This window comes from Ursus maritimus, unplaced genomic scaffold (assembly GCF_017311325.1).
Source record: "Ursus maritimus isolate PB19 unplaced genomic scaffold, ASM1731132v1 scaffold_1, whole genome shotgun sequence".
In the NCBI taxonomy this organism is placed as follows: Eukaryota; Metazoa; Chordata; class Mammalia; order Carnivora; family Ursidae; genus Ursus; species Ursus maritimus.
Window position 1 is genome coordinate 53,440,875 of NW_024423343.1, and position 23,714 is coordinate 53,464,588.

The following is a 23,714-nucleotide window of genomic DNA, read 5'->3' on the forward strand; positions in this document are numbered from 1 at the left end:
GGTTGCCCTAATCCAAGGAACTGTGTTTTACACCCTCCCTCCATGTACACCTTTCCCCACTCTCCCAGGAGGATTAATTTGGTTAAAGTCATAAGCTAGAAGGGTAACTTCATTTGCTAATTTCGGGGAAATCCAGTTCCATTAATATTTACTGAACACCCACAGGAGCTGGGCAGTATTAGTGGGCAGTCCCAGGAATCCTAGAAACCAACAATCCACAGTCACATCCCAGAAAAATAATCCTCCCTTTCTCTGAGCATCCTCATTTCCTCGGAGTCAAGATTCTGGGTCTGATGCCTGCAAAAAACACCCAACACTTCCTCGTACTCCGGCTCCCACTGGGCTCCCTTGGGGCCTCCTGGAAACGCTGGAGGATTAAGGGGCGGGGAATTGGGAGGGCTGGGGAGGTAAGGAAGGGAGGAGGGGGAAGGAACAAGGTGCGTTTACCCCTTTAATCGTGTTCCAATCAGGAGTCGGCCGCGTTCCCAAGCGCCGATTCCGGTGGTCCAAAGACTCTTCCGGGAACCGCCGGGCATCCTGGGCGGTGGACTTTGGCTGGTCCGGCGCCCGAGCCTCCCTGCTCCCACCCCTTTCCTCCCTCCCGGCTCTGTGCCTCACTCAGGGGCGTGTCCTGCCCTACCTCCCTTTCACAGTGGTCCACTCATCCGCTTACAGAGGCAGCGGCGGCGGTAGCAGCCGGAGCGGGCACAGCGATAGCTCCGGGTTTCCAGACTGGAACTGTGGCCACGGCAGCAGCTCAGTGGGGGCACCTGTGCGGAGCAGGAGTAGCAGGACGAGGGATGGGGTTCTTGCCAGCCACTCTCTGAGCCCGAAGGAAGGGGCACCTCCCAGCTGGGCTTCCACTGCTCCGCAGAATCTCGCACAGAGCTGGGAATACTGGTGGGGGTAGACATGTGCAGGACCAGCTAGAGGGCTGGGGTAGGTAAACATTTGGTCCAAGTGTAGAGTGGCAGTGAAAGCTGTGTCTGGGACCATGACAGCCTCCCACCTGGACTTTGGGGAAGTGGAAACTTTCCTGGACAGACACCCAGAGTTGTTTGAAGATTACTTGATGCGGAAGGGGAAGCAGGAGATGGTAGAGAAGTGGCTGCAGAGGCACAGTGAGAGTCAGGGGGCTGTAGGCCCAAGGCTCGCAGTGACCAGCACCAGCAGCTTGGCTCACAGTGGTGGCAGAGGCAGCGGCAGTGTTGGTGGTGGCACTGGACCAAATAGCTCTGCCAACAGCCAGCCTGTTCTGGGTGGCGGGGACAGTGGTGGGGTTCCCCTGAGTCCCAGCTGGGCCAGTGGTGGCCGGGGCGATGGGAGCCTGCAGCGGAGAGCTTCTCATAAGGAGCTAAGGAAGAGTTTTGCTCGCTCCAAGGCCATCCACGTGAACAGGACCTACGATGAACAGGTGACCTCCCGGGCCCAGGAGCCCCTGAGCAGTGTGCGGCGGAGGGCACTTCTCCGGAAGGCCAGCTCCCTGCCCCCCACCACGGCCCATATTCTCAGTGCCCTGCTGGAATCCAGGGTGAATCTGCCTCAGTACCCCCCTACAGCCATGGACTACAAGTGCCACCTCAAAAAGCATAACGAGCGTCAGTTCTTCCTGGAACTGGTCAAGGATATCTCCAATGACCTTGACCTTACCAGCCTGAGCTACAAGATCCTCATCTTTGTCTGCCTCATGGTGGATGCTGACCGCTGCTCTCTCTTCCTGGTGGAAGGGGCAGCTGCTGGCAAGAAGAGCTTGGTCTCCAAATTCTTTGATGTGCATGCAGGAACCCCACTGCTGCCCTGCAGTAGCACAGAGAACTCAAACGAGGTGCAGGTCCCCTGGGGCAAAGGCATCATTGGCTATGTCGGGGAGCATGGAGAAACGGTCAACATTCCTGATGCCTACCAGGTAGGATTTTTGCATTGTCCCCCTTCCAGAGCCCCATTGGCTTGGAAGCTAAGCCTTCTGTTACCCTTTGGCATCCAGGAACACATTAATTTAGATTCTTTACAATACTAATCTTGCTACTTAAATTCCTTCTGAGTTTAGAGCAGTTAGAATGTTACTACACCATCTTTGATATAATGGTCTTTTCCTAACACACAGTGGCTTATGAACAGTTCATACATCACAAGGACTACATTTTGTACTCAATAATATCACATGTGTCTCAGTCAAGATTCCTTGTCTTTAAGAATATCAGTGTATGGTTTTAGAATGTATTTGTGAGGTGCTTGAAAAAAATGTCTCCTTCGGAATACTAGTGTTAAGCTTGAAGAAAATGGGACGTTGGTGTCTCTGATGTCTTTTGGGACTGTAATAAGTTTCATTCTCATTCAAAGTTGGACAGTAAACAAAGTACCAAACTACTTTCACATCCCTTAGCTTAAAGTTGCATACATTTCAAGGTAGGGAAGAAGAAGAGGAGGAAAATCAGAGGAAGAATGGGCCTTTTAATTGTTTCTGTTATTGAGTGTAGAAAGGTTGGACAAATAGATTATTTATCTTGAGGTTTGAATATAGCATTTTCTGCAGTCAGCTTTTAACAGGACTGAGCAAGTAGGTTTTTAGTTTGTGAAACAAGCAAATATGGATAATTTTTTAAAGCAATTCCAAAGGCAATCAGCAGGGTAAACATGCTAGTTTCAAGAGGAAAAGGAAACCCAACACACTGTTTTCTGGTATTTCTAAGCCTTTCATTTTCACGGCAATTTGAACTTAATATTAGATGCCAGAGCCAAAAGCCAGTCAGCTCTAATTTCTTTAGTGTCTATTCACTGAACATGATGAAACTGGATGTGCTTTCTATGAGACTTCTTCAGGGTTTGGAAGAATTGAAAGTTCTTATCCTTGATTATGAAAGTTTTGTGGTCATTTAATGAGCACTTTTTCCACTATCTAATAGAGCTACCTGTTTTTCTAGAGTTTGGTAGCTATTGATCAGAATAGCAAAAGTGGTGGGAAGGACACTGAGAGCAAAATTTTCTCTATTTCATCTGAAAGTTGACAATTTTATATAGAAAATTGACTAGCTTGGACTAAAACCGAGTTTCACATTTTTGTGAGGCGTCTGTCAATATAACATTTTCATAGTCAGGGATGCCTGTCAAAATACCATCTTCATTAAACTTTTGTTATTGATTAGCTGCATTATTCATTATACCCTCCTTGAAGACTGGTAGTTTTAGGTCAGGCAACCAATGAATGAACCTTCACAAGTGTCTGTTTCTCTATGATCTTGGAAGGCCATAGGAAGAAATGAAAACATTTAACAATTGATATGTTGAAGATTCTGTAAGAAGTTGAACAATCACAAAGTATTTTCCTTTCCATTACTTCCACATTCTTACTGTGTTTTTTGGGGAAAAAAAATCTCTTCCTTCCTTGTTGGATGGCACTTGTTAGAGCCCAGAATTGCAGTCTATTCTCTTCATTGCCTTTACTTTTCTTGTTCTTTCCCAGTTGATATTCTCCTATTTCTATAGCCTTTATTTCTTGCTCTCCTCCTTCAACTCCCAGCTTGTATTTAATATTGTCCACATAACCATCTTTTCTTCCAGAGCAGAATTCCCAGCTTCCTCAGCAGTTAACTTGTCTTCCCGCTGCCTGGAATTGTGGCTAGAGGTGTTATCAGAGTTACAGAAAATCGGGTTTGTAGCAGCTCATATTTCCTCTTGGCCCTACTCGTACTCTGAAAACAGAATGTAAAGCAAAATTGGCTCTGATATTTGGAAGCTGACAGTGGGAAGGGAGAGTTCCCAGGGTGGCAGTGATGGCTATAGAGAAGACCAGGTTGTTGGGAGGTCTGGCAAAAGGCAGGTAGAGGGAGGGTGTGATATTGGCTGAGAATTTGAGATCTGTCTGTGTCATGCCTTGTCTTCATTTTGACCTGTTCAGAAAGTTTCTCTTTTCTTTTACCACTGGCTTCTACTATATATTTCTATATTTTTAACTTGGTGTGTTTTTCATTTTTTATGCTACCTTCTTAAAAAAAAAAAACTCCCCCCCCTTTTTTATTATGGTACACCATAATATGCAGTCACTGTTAGTGTGAACTGGGAGAATTTCTTAATCTCTAAGTCTCAATTTCCTCATCTGCAATATGGGAATAATAACATGGCAAAGATAAGATAATTGTTTGGAAAATAAAATGAGTATTGCATTACAGTCCCTAAAAGAGTACCTGCCACATTGCAATTGCTCAGGAAATTGTAACAATTTATGATGATAATGATGATACTACTCTGATAGAATTCTTTTTCTTTATCTCATTTTCAGTTGTTTTTCTCCTGACCGGAGACTGAGATGTGGACTCAGCACATTTTGACCAACCTACTCTTTCCCTGAGCCATGTTCCACACTTAAATTAAGTATTTTAGAACCATCTTTACATACAAGGAAGATAGAAATATCTACCCTCCTACCCTTTACTTCAGATTCTTCTACATGTGATTGATAACACTTGACCCTATCCTATCCTATCAAAAGTTTTATGCTTTGTTCCTTTTAGAAACTCATGCAATATAAATTTTTTATGGAGTTGTATTAATGCTGCATCCTTCCTCAATTCTAGCATTTCCCCCCATCCTTTCCATTTCTCTTATAGATATCTCTTAATGAAAACTGACAACCTTTAAAATGCATGTTTTTTTTTATCACAGTGTTGTTGTAATTCTGATCATATATAAACATTCTGAAGTTTCTTTGTAAAAAATATAACCATCCTCTCTGATTTTTTTATTACCTACTATGTTTTTAAGGTGTTTCTTGCTCAGATTCAACTAGCATTCTTTTTCTTCTTCAGGAGGTAAAATTTTTATCATGAGGAATTTCAAAATTTGATCATTTGAAAATTAGACTGATGATCCTCTCATGTTCAGAATATGGGTGAGAGAAAGGCATTAAAGATACTTATGAAATTATGATAATAAGCATGACATTCTGGAGTCAAGAGTAGACTATTTAATGAAATACTGAAGTTGAATACAAGTTTTGACAGCAAAAACTCCTTAGTTTATTTCATTATTTTTCATAACTTTTCTCAATTCATCTAAAAAAACAGACTTGAAATTAGAACAAAAAAAATTGCAAGTGAAAAAAAAGCCTTTTAGCTATCCAGTATGGATCATAGTGACTACAATTTACCTTTTTTCCCTGACACTTATAAGTTATTAAACAGCCCACTTTAATATAGTAATGAAAAAATTGCCCTCAAGAGGTTGAAAATAAGAGCACTCAAGTAACAGGTGTTCTCTTTGAGATTATTCTGAGCATTCAGAATATAGCACTTTAAACATTAATAAAAAGTGTGAGATGATATTTTTGTTAGTGTTGATGATGATGATACAGGTGTTTGATGGGCTTTGGGTCTGAAAAGCAGCCAGGATGTTTTGTTAGGTGAACTGGGAGAGGAAAGGGGATGACGCAGAAGGGTTACAGGTGTGCCAGGCTTTCAGAAAACCTGATCTGTTTATACTACAGATTCATTTATTCATTAGTTCCAAAAAACATACACTGAGCGCCCATTTCACTTAAGGCCTGGGTAGGGGGACTGTGGGTATACAAAGGTGAGAGGACATGCCTTTTTGCCTTCTAAACACTTGTATTTGGGGCATATACTATACACAAACAAGTAAATACCAAGCGCTGTACTTAATAAATGTTGCAAACTAAATGGTTAGTCTCAGAGGAGAATGGAGCCCCATTATGACTGGCCTCATGATGGAAGACTTCATGGAGGAGGTGCCATTCAAGCTGAAAAAAGGGTTAGATTTCACCATTGGAGATGGTTGTGGGTTTGGGCTTGTGATCCAGGTGTAGCAAAATGGCTTCAGCAGAGACACAGTACTGAGCAAGCACAAAATGTGTATAGGGCACAGTGAGTGGTTTCATTTGGCCAGAGTATTGCCCATGCTATGGAATGAATATGCAAAAGTAAGATGAGGGCAAAAGAAGAAGGAACCTTGAATGCCTGACTAAAGAACTTGAATTTTACTAACAGTTGGTGACTAACAGTTACAGGGAGTCCTTAAAAACATTTTAGTAGGATCAGGGTGGTGTTTTGGGTAACCTGGTGGCAGTGGCTGAGGGAATTGAACAGGGGGAGGCTCAAAGCTGTGGTGATAATTAGCAGTCTATTATAATGGTCTAGTGGAGCCATGATAAACAACTGAACTAAAACAGGGACAGTGGGAATGGGTGGCAGGGGACAGATGGAAGATGTTCTGCAGGTTTGGAGTTGGGCTAGGAGGAAGAGAAAATAATACCCTGGGTGATATGGAAAAGGGTGATGCTGTTATCAGTAACAGGAGAAGAAGCTGGGTGAGTAAAGATTCTAAGTAGAGTCAGATATATAATTTGTGGAGTGTAATGCAAAATGGTAAAGCAAGAGCTTGGTTGGAGTTGAAGTTAATCTCTTCCCAAGAGTATGCTGCCTCAACCCACAACAGACATGCAACCCCCTAGTGATTTCAGCCTCCATGCCGAGAAACTCTGTACCTGGACTAGGGGTGGATAAGAGGCCCTCATTGAGTTCCTTGCCTAATTGGTCATAATGCTGCCAGCTCTGGGTGAGGATGACCACAGCCTTGCTCTTCTCTGTGATGGCATGGGGCATGCACCTGACCCTTCCCACACTCCCACCCAGATCCCAACCAGGAGCAGAGGGCAATGGCAGATGTGGGGTGTGGGCCTCTCCCTCAACCAGGGTGACATGGTTGTAGCCCTTGATCTCAAGGGGAGGGTGATGAGGTGAGAGGCTGGGGGAGGCCCAGGACACAACAGAGCATGGATAAATGACCAAGAACTGGTCCTGGGCAGGCAGTGCGAGCAAAGACTGAGTGTGAGCTAAGGCTTCAAGATGTGGGGTCATATGCCACTGTTCCATTGGACTTCACTTAGCACAAATTCAAAGATAAAATTGTTAAGAGTTTCATATAGCACAGCATTAAACCTCAAGCAGGGGGCCCCTAGGCAACTGCATCAGTCACGTGTCCGTGAAGCTGGCCCAGAGTCTGAGTCATTTTGAGTATTAGGTGGAGAAGTTCAATTTTATTTCAGCTAGTGTCTACTGCTTCCTTTCACATGGCCTCAGCTCCATTCTAATTAAATTTATGCCATTTTCAATGCCTGGATTGTGCTTTTCTATTTCTGTGCTTTTCATCCTTTCTGCCAGGACTACTCTTTCTCCATATTTTCTCATTCAAATCTTGTTTTGCCTTCTCCTAATATAAGAAGGGAGGAGAGCTGATTGCTTATCCTTGATGAGAAGAGATGGAAAACAAACAAAAATGATGCACAAAGTTGTATTTAAGGAGGCATTCTACTATACTGACATACTTATTATATGTATTAAATAAGAATATGAATAATGATATTTTATAATTCACTTTCATTGAATTTCATTTTAGAATAATCTCCATTGAAACAACTACATTTAAATGTGTTTGGCTTCCGAAGGGATTAATTTCATATATCTAGAAAATTCAGTGAGGAATATGCTTCATTCCCTGATGAGCCACTGCTGACAGACACGAGTCTATGGTCCTGTGATTGAGATTTTGAGATTTGCTTAAAAGGCAGATGTTGATCCCACCCCAACACTGGTATTAAAAGGAGTTACATGAGTTCTTATTTCAGCCTTGCACATAGTGTTTTAAAAATTCCCCTAAGCCCACAAACATGTTCACTAGCCCAGAACCAGAATTGATTTTGTGCTTGAAGCAGGAAACATTTGCTGTTTCAGCCCCTCTTCCTGACAGACACATGATCATGATAAACACAGTGACAAATTGCATTTGCTGCTTTGTACATGAGGATAGATTACAGAGAAATACAGTTCCTACAGAATCATGGGGAGGTAATTTAAGGTTAACTTAATTTTTTCCCCAACCCATAAGCTAAATGTTTACTAATCTGGCCAATTTATTTTGGTTCCTGAGGTTTGGGTCACCTGTTTATTTACAAGGCTGGCTTAATTTGGAAGTTAGTGTTTCATGTTTAATATAGTGTTGAAAAGTCATATGAAGCTTTCCTCTGAAATAGCTTTGAGTTGTTTTACAGGAAAGTCAACAAGATCCTTGATGTCCACTACTTGCTACTTTAGTTACTTATTTTAAGGGTGGTGTTTTGCAATATAACCACATTCTTTTGGAAAGTGGAATTTGAATCATAAAAGAAGCCATTTAGTCATAAGAGAGTGGGTCGGGTTTCTAATATTTTAGGAGAAACGTTGGTTCCTGGCCATTTATAGGCATTCAGGCTAAATTTATTTTTATTTATTTTGGGGATTAAAATAGTAAAGAAGGTTTCCTGGTATTAAAAAAATGTGTATTTTCTATAATTCCAGTGGTTTCTTATTAATTGGTTGGTTTCATTGACTGAAAAGTGGTTATATATATTAATGATAAATTCTCTTTCCTATCATAACATATAGCTTTTGGCTACTGCAGATTTAGTACAAGAAATCTTTTTTATCTAAATGAAAAAATGAGGAAACTTTGAGAGCTTTTTAAGGGTGTCAATTTTTTTTTAAGAATTTAAGCATGATGATAGAAGGGAAACTGAAGCTCCACTGTGGGTTCACAATAACTCTATTTATGGAGCACTCATTATGAGCCAGGCGTTAGCTCATTAGCAAGCATTGGCTCTTTTAATCCTCTCCACGATTCCCAGAGGTAGCTATTACCACCCGCATCTTACAGAAGGAGAAACTGAGGCTCGAAAGGGTTGAGTAACTTGCTCAAAGTCACTCAGGTGGTGAGAGAGCTGGGATTCGAAGGGAGATCTTTGCACTGCAGAGCCTTCATACCCACCATCCCCCGTGTGGCCACTACTGACCACTGACTATTATACGCACACTCAAAACTGTCCCTTTGCCTCCTCCTTTTCTCTGTCAGTTTAAATCCTCTCATCCCTCAAAGCCCCACCTCAGGAAGCTCTTGCTAATCTCTGTCCCATCCCACCCAAATTAGACAGGATTTCTCCCTCTTTGATCTTCTGTCATGCTTTAATGTGCTTCTTTCTATTTTCGTAGTTTTATAATTATTTGGATACTATGTGACCTCTTAACCATGAATTCCTTGAGATCAATATCATGGCTTCTTCATTTTCCATTCTGCAGTAGGTCACATATGGATTAATGCAAATCTATTCAACTAATGCAAATCTATACACCCTTTATGTGATCAGTTCAACCACCTCTAAGCACAAAGTTCAGCCTGTGCAGGCCATATAGATAGCTAAAGCAGGAAATTCATCCCCCGAGCACATCATTTACTCTTTAGACCTGATTTTGTAGATTTTTTTTTTTAAAAGTAGGGCTATGAAGCCCAGATAACTGGACAGTTATCTGAACTGCCTGTCTGCTAATCAAATCTTCATATTAATTGTTGGACCCCTGTCTCCCCACCCCCCTTCATTTTTATTTATTTATTTATTTATTTTTAAATTTTACTTTATTCCATGTGGAAACCATGGAGAAAATAGACTGCCGCTAGCCAGATACTAAACTAGCAACAGCCCACCACCAGCTTCTTCTTGGCCAAAGCGTAAGATGAGTCTACGGTCACTGTTCTGGCTAACTGAATTTTCTAGCTTTCTCATGATTACCCCATTCATACAATACAACTTCTCGAAGGTAAAACACTCCTTCCAGGATAAGGTCTCACAAATGTTAGAATTTTTCTCTGAAAGTCCTTTCAGACGTGAGAGATTATATTGACCAACCTTGTACTTATTTATTTTTCAGGAACATTGCACTTCCAAGTTTATTGATTACATTTCTTAGGTTTCACATACTCTCAAAAGGTCTTAAAAAATTCAGCTTCTGAGATGGTTACAAACTACTCAGTCCAAGATGTAATTATTAGACGTCCATGGGGCATGTCCAAGTGAGAACCCTGTCTTTCGCTTCTATTCCCTATAGTTAACATCAGTAAACTGGGCTGCTTGCTACACCACCTCCCCAGCTGAAATAACAAATTATCGAATGGTAAACGATACAAGAGGAGGGTGCAACTACCAGAACCCTCAGAGAGAGTTACAGCTGTGGGAGAGGGGTCACCCAGCCAGAGCTATGGCCTGAGGCAGAGGAGATCAGCCACTGACGAACATGACCTGGAGGCGAGGGAGCCAGGAAACGTTCCCCTCCTCACACCCTCTTCTATCAGTGTCACTCAGTGGTTGAACCCAGGGTTGGTGGAAACCAAGAGGGCAAAGGGAGTCCTCCCCGCACAGCGATTCATAAGAGTCAGCCTTCTGGCACAGAACAGAGTAGTGAAAGGTGGAAAGAGCATCTGAAGAGCCAAATGGGGACTATCTGGAGTCATCAGGATATTTCTTAGTTTACTCACCAGGAATGTGAGTGTGTGTAGAGACCAAGTCACGTGAGAATATCCATCTTTTTTTTTTTTTTAAAGATTTTATTTATTTATTCGACAGAGATAGAGACAGCCAGGGAGAGAGGGAACACAAGCAGGGGGAGTGGGAGAGGAAGAAGCAGGCTCATAGCGGAGGAGCCTGATGTGGGGCTCGATCTCATAACACCGGGATCACGCCCCAAGCCGAAGGCAGACGCTTAACCGCTGTGCCACCCAGGCGCCCCGGGAATATCCATCTTTGATCTGAACACTGAATTTTATCAATATATAGAAGATAATGATTGAAATCTGTTGAAAATGAGTTCAGAAATGCCATATTTGTATTTGGTTGTCTTGTTCCATCCAAGTCATTTTGTCTATTCCCAATATACTGTTTCCCAGAAGAAGCTCCATGGGAGGCAGCCTGGACCAAACACACTTAACAGGGATGAGATGACTTTGGTCTAGTTAATGGAATATTTTCCCTAAACAACCTGATTAAGCCCATTTGTTTGAGGAATGGATTCAGCAGTTACTAATCATCTTGTTAAACTGTAAAAGCCATTAGCATGTTATAGAACGTGCTCTGGACTTGGAGATAGGAATCTTGAGTTCTCTTCCCAGTTCTGCCTTAATGTTTTCAGCTATGATAAAGATATAGTATGTCTGGACATGTCTACCCATATTATTTTGTAAGGATCTACTTATTTTTTTTTAAATAATGATTTTTTATTTTATTATGTTAGTCACCATACAGTACATCCCCGGTTTCCGATGTAAGGCTCGATGATTCATTAGTTGTGTATAACACCCAGTGCACCATTAGTTGTGTATAACACCCAATATGTTCCCTCCTTACTACCCATCACCGGCCTATCCCATTCCCCCACCCCCCTCCCTTCTGAGGCCCTCAGTTTGTTTCTCATAGTCCATAGTCTCTCATGTTTCATTCCCCCTTCTGATTACCCCCCCTTTCTTTATCCCTTTCTTCCCCTACTGATCATCCTAGTTCTTATGTTCCATAGATGAGAGAAATCATATGATAGTTGTCTTTCTCTGCTTGACTTATTTCACTTAGCATTGTCTCCTCCAGTGCCGTCCATGTTGTAGCAAATGTTGAGAACTCGTTCTTTCTGATAGCTGAGTAATATTCCATTGTATATATGGACCACAACTTCTTAATCCAGTCATCTGTTGAAGGGCATCTCGGCTCCTTCCACGATTTAGCTATTGTGGACATTGCTGCTATGAACATTGGGGTGCATATGGCCCTTCTCTTTACTATGTCTGTATCTTTGGGGTAAACACCCAGTAGTGCAATGGCTGGATCATAGGGTAGCTCAATTTTTAACTTTTTAAGGGACCTCCACACTGTTTTCCAGAGTGGCTGTACCAACTTGCACTCCCACCAACAATGTAGGAGGGATCCCCTTTCTCCACATCCTCTCCAACAATTGTTGTTTCTTGCCTTGTCTATTTTTGCCATTCTAACTGGCGTAAGGTGGTATCTCAGTGTGGTTTTGATTTGAATTTCCTTGATGGCTAATGATTTTGAACATTTTTTCATGTGTCTGTTAGCCATTTGTATGTCTTCATTGGAAAAGTGTCTGTTCATATCTTCTGCCCATTTTTTGATTTGTTTATTTGTTTCTCGTGTATTGAGTTTGAGAAGTTCTTTGTAGATCTTGGATACCAGTCCTTTATCTGTAGTGTCATTTGCAAATATCTTCTCCCATTCCGTGGGCTGCCTCTTAGTTTTTCTGACTGTTTCCTTGGCTGTGCAGAAACTTTTAATCTTGATGAAGTCCCATAAATTCATTTTATCTTTTGTTTCTCTTGCCTTTGGGGATGTGTAAGGATCTACTTATTAAAACCAATATTAGATTCTAATGAGATAACAAGAAAGAATATTCAAAAGGATAAAGTAAGAAATTTAAGACTTTATCCATATTTTTAAATGCACAGTCTAGCAGGCTTTATTCACAGGGCCTGGGCCTGGAAAGGTCCTTGTGCGTGAAAGGAGAACTTTGAATTAAAATGTGGTAGTACCTGTATTGACCATATTTTCTAATTTTCCATATTCTTGATGTTCTGATTTTGGGGGCCCTGATCCTGCAAAGACTGCCCCTCTTGGGGGTAACTAATTCCTAGAGCTAGCAAAGGACTCCCCTGCAAGTGCACCTGTGATATATAGACCAACCACCCGAAGAGCCCACATCCCCAACAATCTCCTTAATCAAACTCTCACACACCAAGCCCGAATCCCCCTGCTGATGTCACCCCAGGGCCAGGTCCCAGACAACTAGGGACCACCCCTGGAGTCCAGAGCCTGCTGAAATTCTTCACACTATCTAAAACCTAACTGACCCAGGGACCCTACCCTGCCTCTGCAATTTCTTCCCAAAAGAACCCCAATAAAGGCTCTGGGCCATGTTCTGCCCTCTCCCTTTCTGCCTCCTGACTGGTCCTTCCCCATGGGGCCCTGCATGGTGTGCCTTGCCTCCTGTGTTTAGGGATCTGTGAATATAACCTTCCTCCTTCAAGACAATTGTTTCTATGTCTGCGTGTCTTATCATACTGGATTAAAACAAATCTCAGGCACATTTCAGGATAGTACCATACGTACATGATGCCTTATACATAGGTAATGATTGCTTTAAAATGTAAAGTAACCAAATGCTTTAAATGAATTTTAGACTGTCAGGATTTACTGGCCATTATACATATCATGCATTTGACAAGCATAGTTATGTTAATTTTTTTAAACAACTGATGAATATGCCTATTTTTCTGGTATAACATGTAATCCCAAAAGTATGCATTGGGTTTCTGTGCTATAAATTCCCCCATAAAGTCTTCACATTGACTATTTGTGCTTTTATTCTTGAAATCCTAAAGATTTTTTTAAATGACAGTATTTGGATCTAGTACTTGTAAACTAAATAAGTTGTAACAGCTGACATTAAAGGGTAAATGAATACTAAATCATGGTGCTTATAATCAAGCTGTAATAATTTATTAGGCTAGGTGGAATCTATGACACAATTTTATTTTAAATGTGGTGACTATTCACCAAATAAAAGATAGGCTTTCTTTATTTTATGTTTTTCTGTTTAGAAATGTTGTTAATTTTATGCTATGCATTATTCTTATACTTACGCTACCTATATTTATCAGATTGTCAGAATGTCTTAACCTTTACTTTTTTCAATTTAAAGAAATTAGATGTTACTCCTTTTTCATTTAAATGGTTATATACAATTTAATAACCTAATAGTTTCTATGGGTATTTGGCAACTTAATGTGCATGATTACATATTTAAAGTTTCAATAACATCTGTAATGGAATTAAGAACTGTAGGCTTGGGACATTGTGGGAAAGATTATCTCAGGGTTGCTAAGGAAACCAGTCTAGGTTTTTCTGCATAAATTCCTCTGTAAAGGTGAAGCTAGAATCCCATCTCTAATGGCCACCTTCATGGAGCATCTGCATTTCGCCCGTAGCTGCTGCTTTTTGCTTCTAGAGAACCACTAAGTGATAGAGTATATGTTTTATGCATCCGTTAAGGCTGGTTCCTTTTTCTCCTTCAGATATTTGAGAGTGGGTTCAGATTCTTCCCTTTCTTCCTCTTCTTTGAGCACTGGCTTTGAATGCCCAGGGCAGCCACAGCATCCCCTTTTTACTCTAGCCTAGAGATTAGTATGCAGGGAAGCAAGGAGGAAAGGAGCAGGTGGCAGTGAATGTGCCAAGCATTGACCAAGCAGGCTGAGGAGCGCAGAATCTCTGGAGAGGAGGCTGGTAGCACAGCTGGGATCCAAGGCATCTTTCCCCTCTCTCTTTGCCATCCATTTCTTAAATGAGGAAACAGAGAAGCGGCTTCTGATTTGGTCCCTTTATGTTTTCCATGCCTGCTGTGAGTCCCATTGAATAGCCAGAAAGGAACTGACACTCAGGGAGTGTGTACTAATTTAAAATAGAAAGGGCAGGAAAACATTTTTCCACCTCTGAATTAACCAAATTGAGATGATCTGCCATGTTAAATTAAAGAACAAAAAGGTCAGCAAAGGGAAAGAGGAGCCACTGTCATCGTAGGGATGTTTTATACCTAAGACCTTGAGTTTCTGTTGAAGAAACAACCAATTTTATTCTTAGAGATAACCTGGAAGGATCAAGCATTTATGTATGTAGTGATGTAACAAAATTAATCATTTCTTGTGGCGACTTTGTGAGACTGTATAATTTAATGCAAAATTATATGGAAATCATTTGATGAAAATGATATGGAAAGATATGAAGGTATAAAATGAAACAGATGTGCTTTCTCTCTAGCAAGTGAAGGTACAGTGTACTTCCAAACCACCTCCTCTTTTTATTCTTCCTTTTTTTTTAAGATTTTATTTATTTGACAGAGAGAAACAGCCAGCAAGAGAGGGAACACGGGGGGGGCGGGGGGATGTGGGAGAGGAAGAAACAGGCTCCCAGTGAAGGAGCCTGATGCGGGGCTCGATCCCAGAACGCAGGGATCACGCCCTGAGCCGAAGGCAGATGCTTAACGACTGCACCACTCAGGCGCCCCTCCTCTTTTTATTCTAGACTGTTGATCTGATCCTCCTCCTTGAATGCTAACTTAACACTTACTACAGTACCTGGCATATAGTAAGTAGGTCCTTGGTGAATCATGTTATAGCCTTTGTTTTGTCCTAATAGTGACATGCCCTGATGATACCATTATGTAGCTTAGAGTATCTTAACATTGGCACTATTGACATTTTGAACATTTTGGAATCCCTGGCCTCTACCCACCAGATGCTTCCTCGGTTGTGACAGTAATGTCTCTAGACACTTTCAGATGTCCCCTGGGGTCAAAATCCTCCCCTCTTTTGGAAATCACTGATGTAGGACAGTTGGGCAATACAAATGTACTGCCTTAAAAATAGTTCTAACTTCTGATTTGACAATTCCAGATCATTCTAAGGAAATTTTTATGGGTATGTGCAAAGATTTGTGTATATGAATATTCATGGTAGTGTTATTTATAATAGTGTAAGCTTATCAATCCAAACACCCAACTAAATGTTTGGATAAATAGATTATAGTACATCATAAAATGGAGCATTTAATCAGAGGAAGTTGCCCACAAAATATTAAGTGAATGAAGCATGTTTATAAAACAATAGCATCCCAGTTTTCTTAACAATAATAACAACAACAAAAGCGTGAGGGAGGGGGTTCAATTCAGAATCATACAGACCGAATTTGATTCCTAGTCCCAACCCCTTGAGAGTTGTATCATTTTACTTCTGCAATTGTTAGTTTGTGCAGCCCTAAAATGGGGATAATGATACCTATCTTAAAAGGTTGTTGTCAGGATTAAGTGGTATTATATATGAAAGGTGCTTAACATGCTGTTTGTTACATTGTGAGAACTTAGTAAAAGGTACTTGGAATAATGCATGGGGAAAGGCCGGAAGATGATTCATGAGAACATTAATAGAGGTGGGTTTCTTTTTCTCTTTTGTGTTTTCTTTTATGTATTTTTCAAAAATTTCCACACATGTATTTATTAATAGAGTAACTGTAGCTGCTTTAACAGATACACCTCGCAAGCTCAGTGGCAACACAACAGTAGCTTATTTCTTACTCTTGGGAAGCTCAGCAGCTCTTGTTGATTGATGGATAGCCGTCCTCCAAGAGGGCATTCTTTCCTGCCTCCATACCTACAACATGGGGCTTCAATGTGTGATCAGCAGATGAGGGGAGACAGAAATGGATAAACAACATGGGAGGATTTGTGGGTCAGGTCTGGAATTGGCACACATTATTTCCTGTTCCCATTTTTTGTCTTTCTATGCTCCAGAACTCAGGCATGTAGCCATACCAACTGCAGGGAGGCTGACAACTATAGCTTAGCCCTGTCCCAAAGTCGATCCCAGACCAAGAGCCATCTACTCATGGTATACAGCTTGAAGTGTAGGATCTGCAAGTGGGGAGCCATCCTCTCCAGCGGCTCCTCCGGTTGTCACAGGCTGAGTTCATGTGCGTGATGAATTTCTCAGAACAAGATTTGAGAGGGACAGGGGCGCCTGGGTGGCACAGTGGTTGGGCGTCTGCCTTCGGCTTGGGGCATGATCCCGGCGTTATGGGATCGAGCCCCACATCAGGCTCCTCTGCTATGAGCCTGCTTCTTCCTTTCCCACTCCCTCTGCTTGTGTTTCCTCTCTCTCTGGCTGTCTCTATCTCTGTCAAATAAATAAATAAAATCTTTAAAAAAAAAAAAAAAGATTTGAGAGGGACAGCCAGCTTTGGAAAAGGGACCTGGAAGACATGGGGAGAGGATTCTTGCTGTTTTAGTTTCCATTGTTGAGAATGGATTGGAGAATAGGACTCTGTAGGCAGGAAATTTGCTGAGGAGATTGTTGTCTCTAATCTCAAAGGTCTAAAGTTTGGTTACAAGGGATGGAGCTAGACCTGGTTACATAATTTGTGGAACCCAGCAAAAAATCAAAATAGGGTTCTCATCATCCCTCCAGGCCAGCCACCCCACCCACAACAAATGGGCAGCCCCAAAGGACTGCAGCCTCGGTGCCAGAACACACATCATACCTGGATCAGGGGTGGGTGGGAGGACACCGCAGAGTTGCTTCCTGAACGTGCTATGGTATTGTCAGCATGCAGTGGAAACAGCCAGAGCCTTGCTCCACCCCAAGACACCACAGGCTCTTGATTCTCTTCATACGCATGCCCACAACCTCACTGGGAATGGAGGGCAACCGCAGAATGTGGGCACTCCGAGCTCAACCCCCATCAACCTGTTGTAACCCTGGGTAGAAAGAGGTAGAGGTCATGGGGCTGCGGTGGGGAGCAGGAGGCTGAAAACCCAACAGGAAGTTGGACTGTGTGAGCCCCCGGGGCATGCTCCATCAGCCTTCACGTACAAAACACAAATTCAACTTAAACTTCCAGTGTGTGTACAGGGGGCCCTTCTTAGCATGGGACTCAGTGTGACTGCACTGGATGCATACCCATAAAGCTATTCCGGGGTGGTGCCTGTGCTGTGGTTTTATCTGTAAGAATAATGAGGATGGCAGACTCCCCATGGAAGTTCATTATTTTTCTACCTACTTCCATAACACTTTGCCCATTGGACTCTTGCTGTTTATTCCATTTTTGGTAATTTCAATTTTGGCTCACCTGTCTTTCTCTGTATTGAACTGCGAGCTCTTTGAAGGGAGACACTATGACTTTCTCAGCTTATAGCACTCCCTGCATGTGGCACAGTGCCTAGCATGTAGTAGTTAGGTACTCAGTAAACATTTGTTATGTGAATAAGTGAGGAAAAGGAAGGTGATCAATAATTCATTCACTAGGGTAAGAGGCCTGGGTACTAGTACTAAGTTATAAGGTCATATTAAGACCAGGGGTTTAGCTGATAATATTGAGCTAGGCCACTTTATAGGCCAAGGGTCCTTTCATTTTCTCATATATAAGGATGGGTTGGGTTCCCAGGTCAAGTGGTTAGGTACAAGACTCTGGCGGTCCAGGTTTGAATGTTAGAGAAGTGAAGGCAAAGGGAACAGAGCAATTCATCTGTTACCAGTAGAGAAGAGGAATTAGCAAAGCTGGGAGGATGAAAGCAAGAGAAAAAAGGTATCAGCTATGACTAACATAATTGGCCTCGGGCCTTGGGAAAAGTGTTTAGCAAAGACATGTGTTCTTCTTTTCATATGGTTATTTAGATGGCAGTAATGATGTCTTTTAGGCCAGGCCGATTGATTCACTAGGGAGAGTGTAAAAGGTCAGACTGGGAGCTCTCTGCTTTAGGGGTGGTAATTTAAACCAAATTAACGTATACAGAGAGCTGAGCGCCAAGCCTTTGATGAAAGCGAATGCATCACCACCACCACCATCACTTCCGTCTTCCCCCAAAGAACCACAAGTTTTCTCGTTTCTCTAGTCTGTACTTCTTTCCAGGGAACATCCTCTGAGATTGTTAAAATCTTCTTTAGACTCTAGATATTTTTATTTGGATTATCTGTTGTTACCCTAGGAAATGGTAATGGTCCTTTGAGAAGTATGCAACTCTTCTAAAGTCATCCGTGACCAGTTGTGCTGACTAGTTAAATGACATTTCTAAAGACAGCGATCACAATCACAATCGTTAATGTTCCAGAGCTCATTGGAACAACAGTATCAACAAACACATTTACCTAACATATTTCAGAATTCCCTTCACTGTTGGCTGGCTTCAAGCTCTCTCCTTTCCTCTCTCCATTTCTTTGTGCTTTCCATTTCCTCTTTTCTGGCATTCCACACCTGTCTTCCTGCTGAGTAATTGCTTCCCCTTCATTCCTCCCAACTACCCTCTCTTTTTCCTGCTGCCTTTTCTGTTCTCCCCCCACCTCCTGTCCTTCATCCTGCCTGTTCTGCTTTGCCTTATTCTTTCTTCTCTTTCCCCTGTCTGCTTCTGTCCCTCCCTGACATTACCAACCTTAACATAAAATGGCTATACCATGAGAATAAGTATTTGTTCCCAGTTTTTAATTTCCCAAGCTAATTTTTAAATCTCTTAGGATTCCCTCAGAAAACAACTGAGTTTCCTTTTTACTTCTATATGGCCTGCGATTATATCTTTCTTTTTAACTTTAAAATCAGATACATGAAATATTTTTCTTTTAAAACACACAGTTTTAATTGCATTTCAAATTGTTACCCCTTGTGGCCCTTGGTTGTAATTTATTTCCTGAGGGTCAAAGCCTTGTGATATGAAAAAGACCTTGCCCCTCAAGTACATTCTAAGTAGGGCAAGTGACAGGGAAATAGATATTTAAACATTTGGTATATAACATCCAGCCTTTTCTTAAAATGAGAACAATGATAAATATTATTTCTTTGGTATATCCCTTAGTTTAGTATCTACCAGGAACTTTAAGCAATGGTAACACTGAAGTTACTATGCCAGCAATTCTCAAGCTGATTGCTTGTTTGAGGTCCTGTCTCTGTTAACCTCAAGTTCCTCTTAGTGAATGTCTCCTGCAGCATTCTTTTTTCCCTTTTGTACACAGAAAAGAAATATTTTCCATCCTCCTGAATCCACCAGGAAGCATGTGGGATTTAATCACCTCTGTTATTATATTGCTTCTTCCCCAATGTATTAACACTCCAAAACTTGCTTAGTCATTTGTAAAATTCAGCCACAGGACTTGCTGCTGCCCTTCTGTGACAATCCATCAAATGGAAAGTTAACCAAACTTTATAAGCTGTGTGGCCCTGTTTCCTAGAGCTGATGTTTTCTCTTGACTGAAAACCACATTGAACCTTAACACCTGCATCTTGCTTCATTATTTCTAGCAGAAGGTAATGCCTGACTTACATGTGGACGTGTATTTTTTTAATCACTCCAGCTTTATAAAAGATAATTTTTCCCTTCCTTGATAAAGGAGTCCATTTATTATGAATGCATTTCTAATTCTCAAAGTCTCTGTAAACGTACAAAGCTAAAGAATAGGCCAGAGGCTTGCTAAAGCAAGCCCAGAGACCTTTTCCTGAGGCCACGGAACCATAAGTGTCAGAGTTAATACAATTGTGTTCCTCTATCACTGTTTCTCCCACTCTTGGGCTCTGAGAAGACCCAATAAATAACATCTCTCTTTCCTGCCCTGAACTGGCTGAGACGAGAGAGAAGACAGAAGAGGAAATGAGATGTCAAAATATCACATTTATAACTTGTCGAGCAGATCCTCGGATATGGGATTATATTTAAAGGCTTATAGGGGCGCCTGGGTGGCTCAGTCGTTAAGCGTCTGTCTTCAGCTCAGGGCATGACTGGAGTCCTGGGATCAAGCCCCACATCAGGCTGCTCCGCTGGGAGCCTGCTTCTTCCTCTCCCACTCCCCCTGCCTGTGTTCCCTCTCTCGCTGGCTGTCTCTCTCTCTGTCAAATAAATAAATAAAGTCTTAAAAAAAAATAAAGGCTTATAATATTCACCTCCAAAATTAAATAGACCTACTCGCCCAGATATAGGCAATGCTAGATGCCTACAATCTTCACCACATAAGGGCTTATCCCTTTGAAACTTAACAGCACTGAGGAATAGAGTAGAGGAATGCTTTCTGTGGGTAGCCCAACTTTAGAAGATTAAGGGGAGCAAGGGGCTGGGCTGTGCATACCCAGTTAGTCTCCCTGGCATACCAATCAAGTAATTTACCATGCCTTCATAGGGAAGAGCAAGGATTGGGTCCAAAGGCTGGAAGATTAAGGGAAATCTGTTCTCACGGAATCCAGAAAAGGGGGAAAAGTTGTTCCTACTCTCACATAAGCCATGCTACCTTTCAAATAGATTATTTTATCTGAAACATTGAGAGAACATTTTATTTTACAGCCCTATGCCCCAGCACTCTCTGTCCCCTACCGTACCTTCCTTATCTTCAGTTATCCAAGCCAGAAACCTAGGCATCTTCTCTGATTCCTTCCTTTTATTCATCTACCATATTAACTCCATCACAAAGTTCTTTTGATTTACTCTTTAATGGAGATCTCAAGTTTGTCCACTTTTCTCCATCTTTGCTGCCACAACTCCAGTCCAAGTCACCATTATATTTCACCTAGATTATTGAATCTGCCTCTAATGTACCTCTCTAATTCTGCTTGTAATCTTTTCCTACATAGAATGTTTATGAGGCAATAAGGAGTCTGTCTTGGATAGTAGTGGCTAGGAGGATGGGGCCAGATAGGAAGATGGGACCACTTTGAAGACAATAAATGATGGAAGGCCTATGAACAGAAGAGGGACACAGATCCAGGCTGCTCTGCACTCATCATCCATGGGAACTTGGCCAGATAACCTGCTCTCTGTGGATTTCAGAATCTTTCTATGTAACATGAGAGGGTGAGGAAAATGATTTATAAGATTTCCAGTTCTAAAATTTCATGTTAATTATGGAAAGGAAGAGGAAAAACCTTACAAAACACCTCTGCCCAAGAGTTGTACAATTAGTATCTTTCTAGCAAGGTATGCTTAGTGTTTAATGAGCTATGTGTCCAAATCACTCAATGGTATTAGTGGCTGCTCCAGAATGTTATAGGAGTGGCTCAGGGCTGCCATCTCTCCGGAGGTGTAGACTAGGGTACTTGTATTAGAGCTCTATTTGAGTAGCAACAGGTTGTCTTCATATATCTTTGGGAAAGTTGGGAATAAGCCATTGCTTGGTATTGCCATTGGGTGATATCTTTAAGAAAGAAATGATTTGGGTTTAGGTTTGCTTTTGGGTCTTCTTACCAACTGCAGTAGAGGGTATAGCCAACTAATACATTATAGGATCTGAGGCTCTTTGTCTCCCAAGTTGAAAAGAAAGTTTTCAGCAGAATTATTCCAATCTAAGAGCACAAATGAGTCCACACAAACAAGAGAGGCCTTAGACATAGCAATAGTGGGCAAAAGATACCAGGTAATGTTCTCTGCCCCAAACTAACAACTTTACAACCTATAATTCTATTATAAACTTAATTTCCCTCAATATTTCTGGCTTTTCCAACTTTAAGAATCTTTAAACATCTTTGAGAGCCCATCAGTGAACAAATTAATTAATAGTTAACAATAATGGAAATAAATTGACCACTTGGTAAGAGCAGTAATGGGACCAGGAAAGGTTCATGGATTGAAAAAAATAAGGGAACCAAAGATGAGTGACTAGCTCAGCTTTGCCAAAGGCAAAACATGTTAAGTCATGTCTGCCCGACTTTGATGGGCTAGATATCCTCTGTCTTAACTCTAGAATTTTCTCATCCTGAAGTTCTGATCTGAAATCTTCAATTATACAAACAAACATGGGTGCCTGGGTGGCTTAGTCGGTTAAGCATCTGCATTCAGCTCGTTCTTGATCCCAGGATCCTGGGGATGAGCCACACATCTGACTCCCTGCTCAGCGGGGAGTCTGCTTCTCCCTCAGTGCCTCCTCCCATTCATGCTCTGTCTCTCTCTCAAATAAGTAAACAAAATCTTTAAAAAATTGTACAAACGAAAAAACCTTAGTAGAAAGGAAGCACTGATGATTCTATTACAGAGGTCAACCACTTTCTCAACATATTTCTATAAATTACTTAGGCAACTACTCCAGAATTGTTTTATATTAAAAGGTTTGTAATAAAATCTTCCAAAAATGCATCTTAAAGTGAACTAAATTTGACATTAAAATGGCACAAGAAAAGACTTCTGTCAGTAAAATTTCATCCTTACATTTTATAAGCCTTAAAGTTGTCAGTTGCTACCATAATTTATTTTTTGAGTAACACACAGGCAAAGAACTCGTATCAACTGGACTAGCCAAACCAGAGAAAAATTAATAGCAATAGTTAACATTTATTGAGTATATGTACTAGGCACTGTGCTAATATGTAGTTATCTCATTTAATCCTCACAAAGTTCTGTGAGATAGATGCTATTACTTTCCACATTTTACATATGAAGAAGCTGGACTTTGAGAGGGTTAGTAACTTTCCGAAGTTTACACAGCTAGTAAGTGGCAGAGCCAGGATGCAAATCCACATTGTCTGACTTTGTCTACACTTTTACTACTATGGGACATATTAGGGATTATACACATGTTCTGATCACATATTCAAGATTGTACCAGTACTGTCCATGAAAGAAGAAGGCTCCTTGACAGAATATGAAATTCAAAACCGAAGAAGCTGTGTTAGCAATTCACACCCACTGACATCAGATGATGTTGATTATTTACATGTAGTGATCCCAGCAATTGCATCATGTTTGTAGAGTGTGGGTCAAGATGTCTCAGGAAACTTAACTGCATGCAGTGTAACCCCTTAATGCCTGTGCAGGCAAAATAATAATACTAGTAATAGCTAACATTTATAAGAAGCTTAGTGTGTGCCAGGCATTGTCTTAAGCACTTTACATATATTAACTCATTTATTACACACAACAGTTTTATAAAGTAGGTCAATTATCAATCCATTGTACATTGTACAGTTGAAGAAACTGAGGTACAGAAAGATTAAGTAACTTCCCCAAGATTATACAGCTAATAGGTCGGAGAGCCAGGGTTTGAGCCCAGATTATTTGGAAACACAATTTGTATTCTTAAGCACACTACATGTTGCCTCTGTTGTGCTGTATAAATAATGAGTAATGAGCTATTCAGCAGCATCTTTTCACAATGCCCTTTACTGACGTTGTGAGACAACTTTGACATGGACTACACAGTTGATATTTCTGGAAGCTGAGTTGTGAGCATGCAACATGGATAGTTCCTTTAAAAAGAAAAACCTTTCATTTTTCATCACAACTGGTCAGTACCAAAACCTGTTAAGAAAATCGGTTTGCATCATTGGGAATTAA

The 23,714-nt window shown here is 41.3% G+C and overlaps 1 protein-coding gene across 1 annotated transcript in view; it reads left to right on the plus strand.

The window, feature by feature from the left end:
- The first annotated feature begins 994 nt into the window (after positions 1-994).
- PDE11A (phosphodiesterase 11A) overlaps positions 995-23,714 on the plus strand; it is a 357,140-nt gene continuing 334,420 nt past the window's right edge. Inside the window, exon 1 of the mRNA XM_008687179.2 lies at positions 995-1,906. Coding sequence (XP_008685401.2) covers positions 995-1,906 — 912 coding nt within the window. The remainder of the gene's footprint in view (positions 1,907-23,714) is intronic.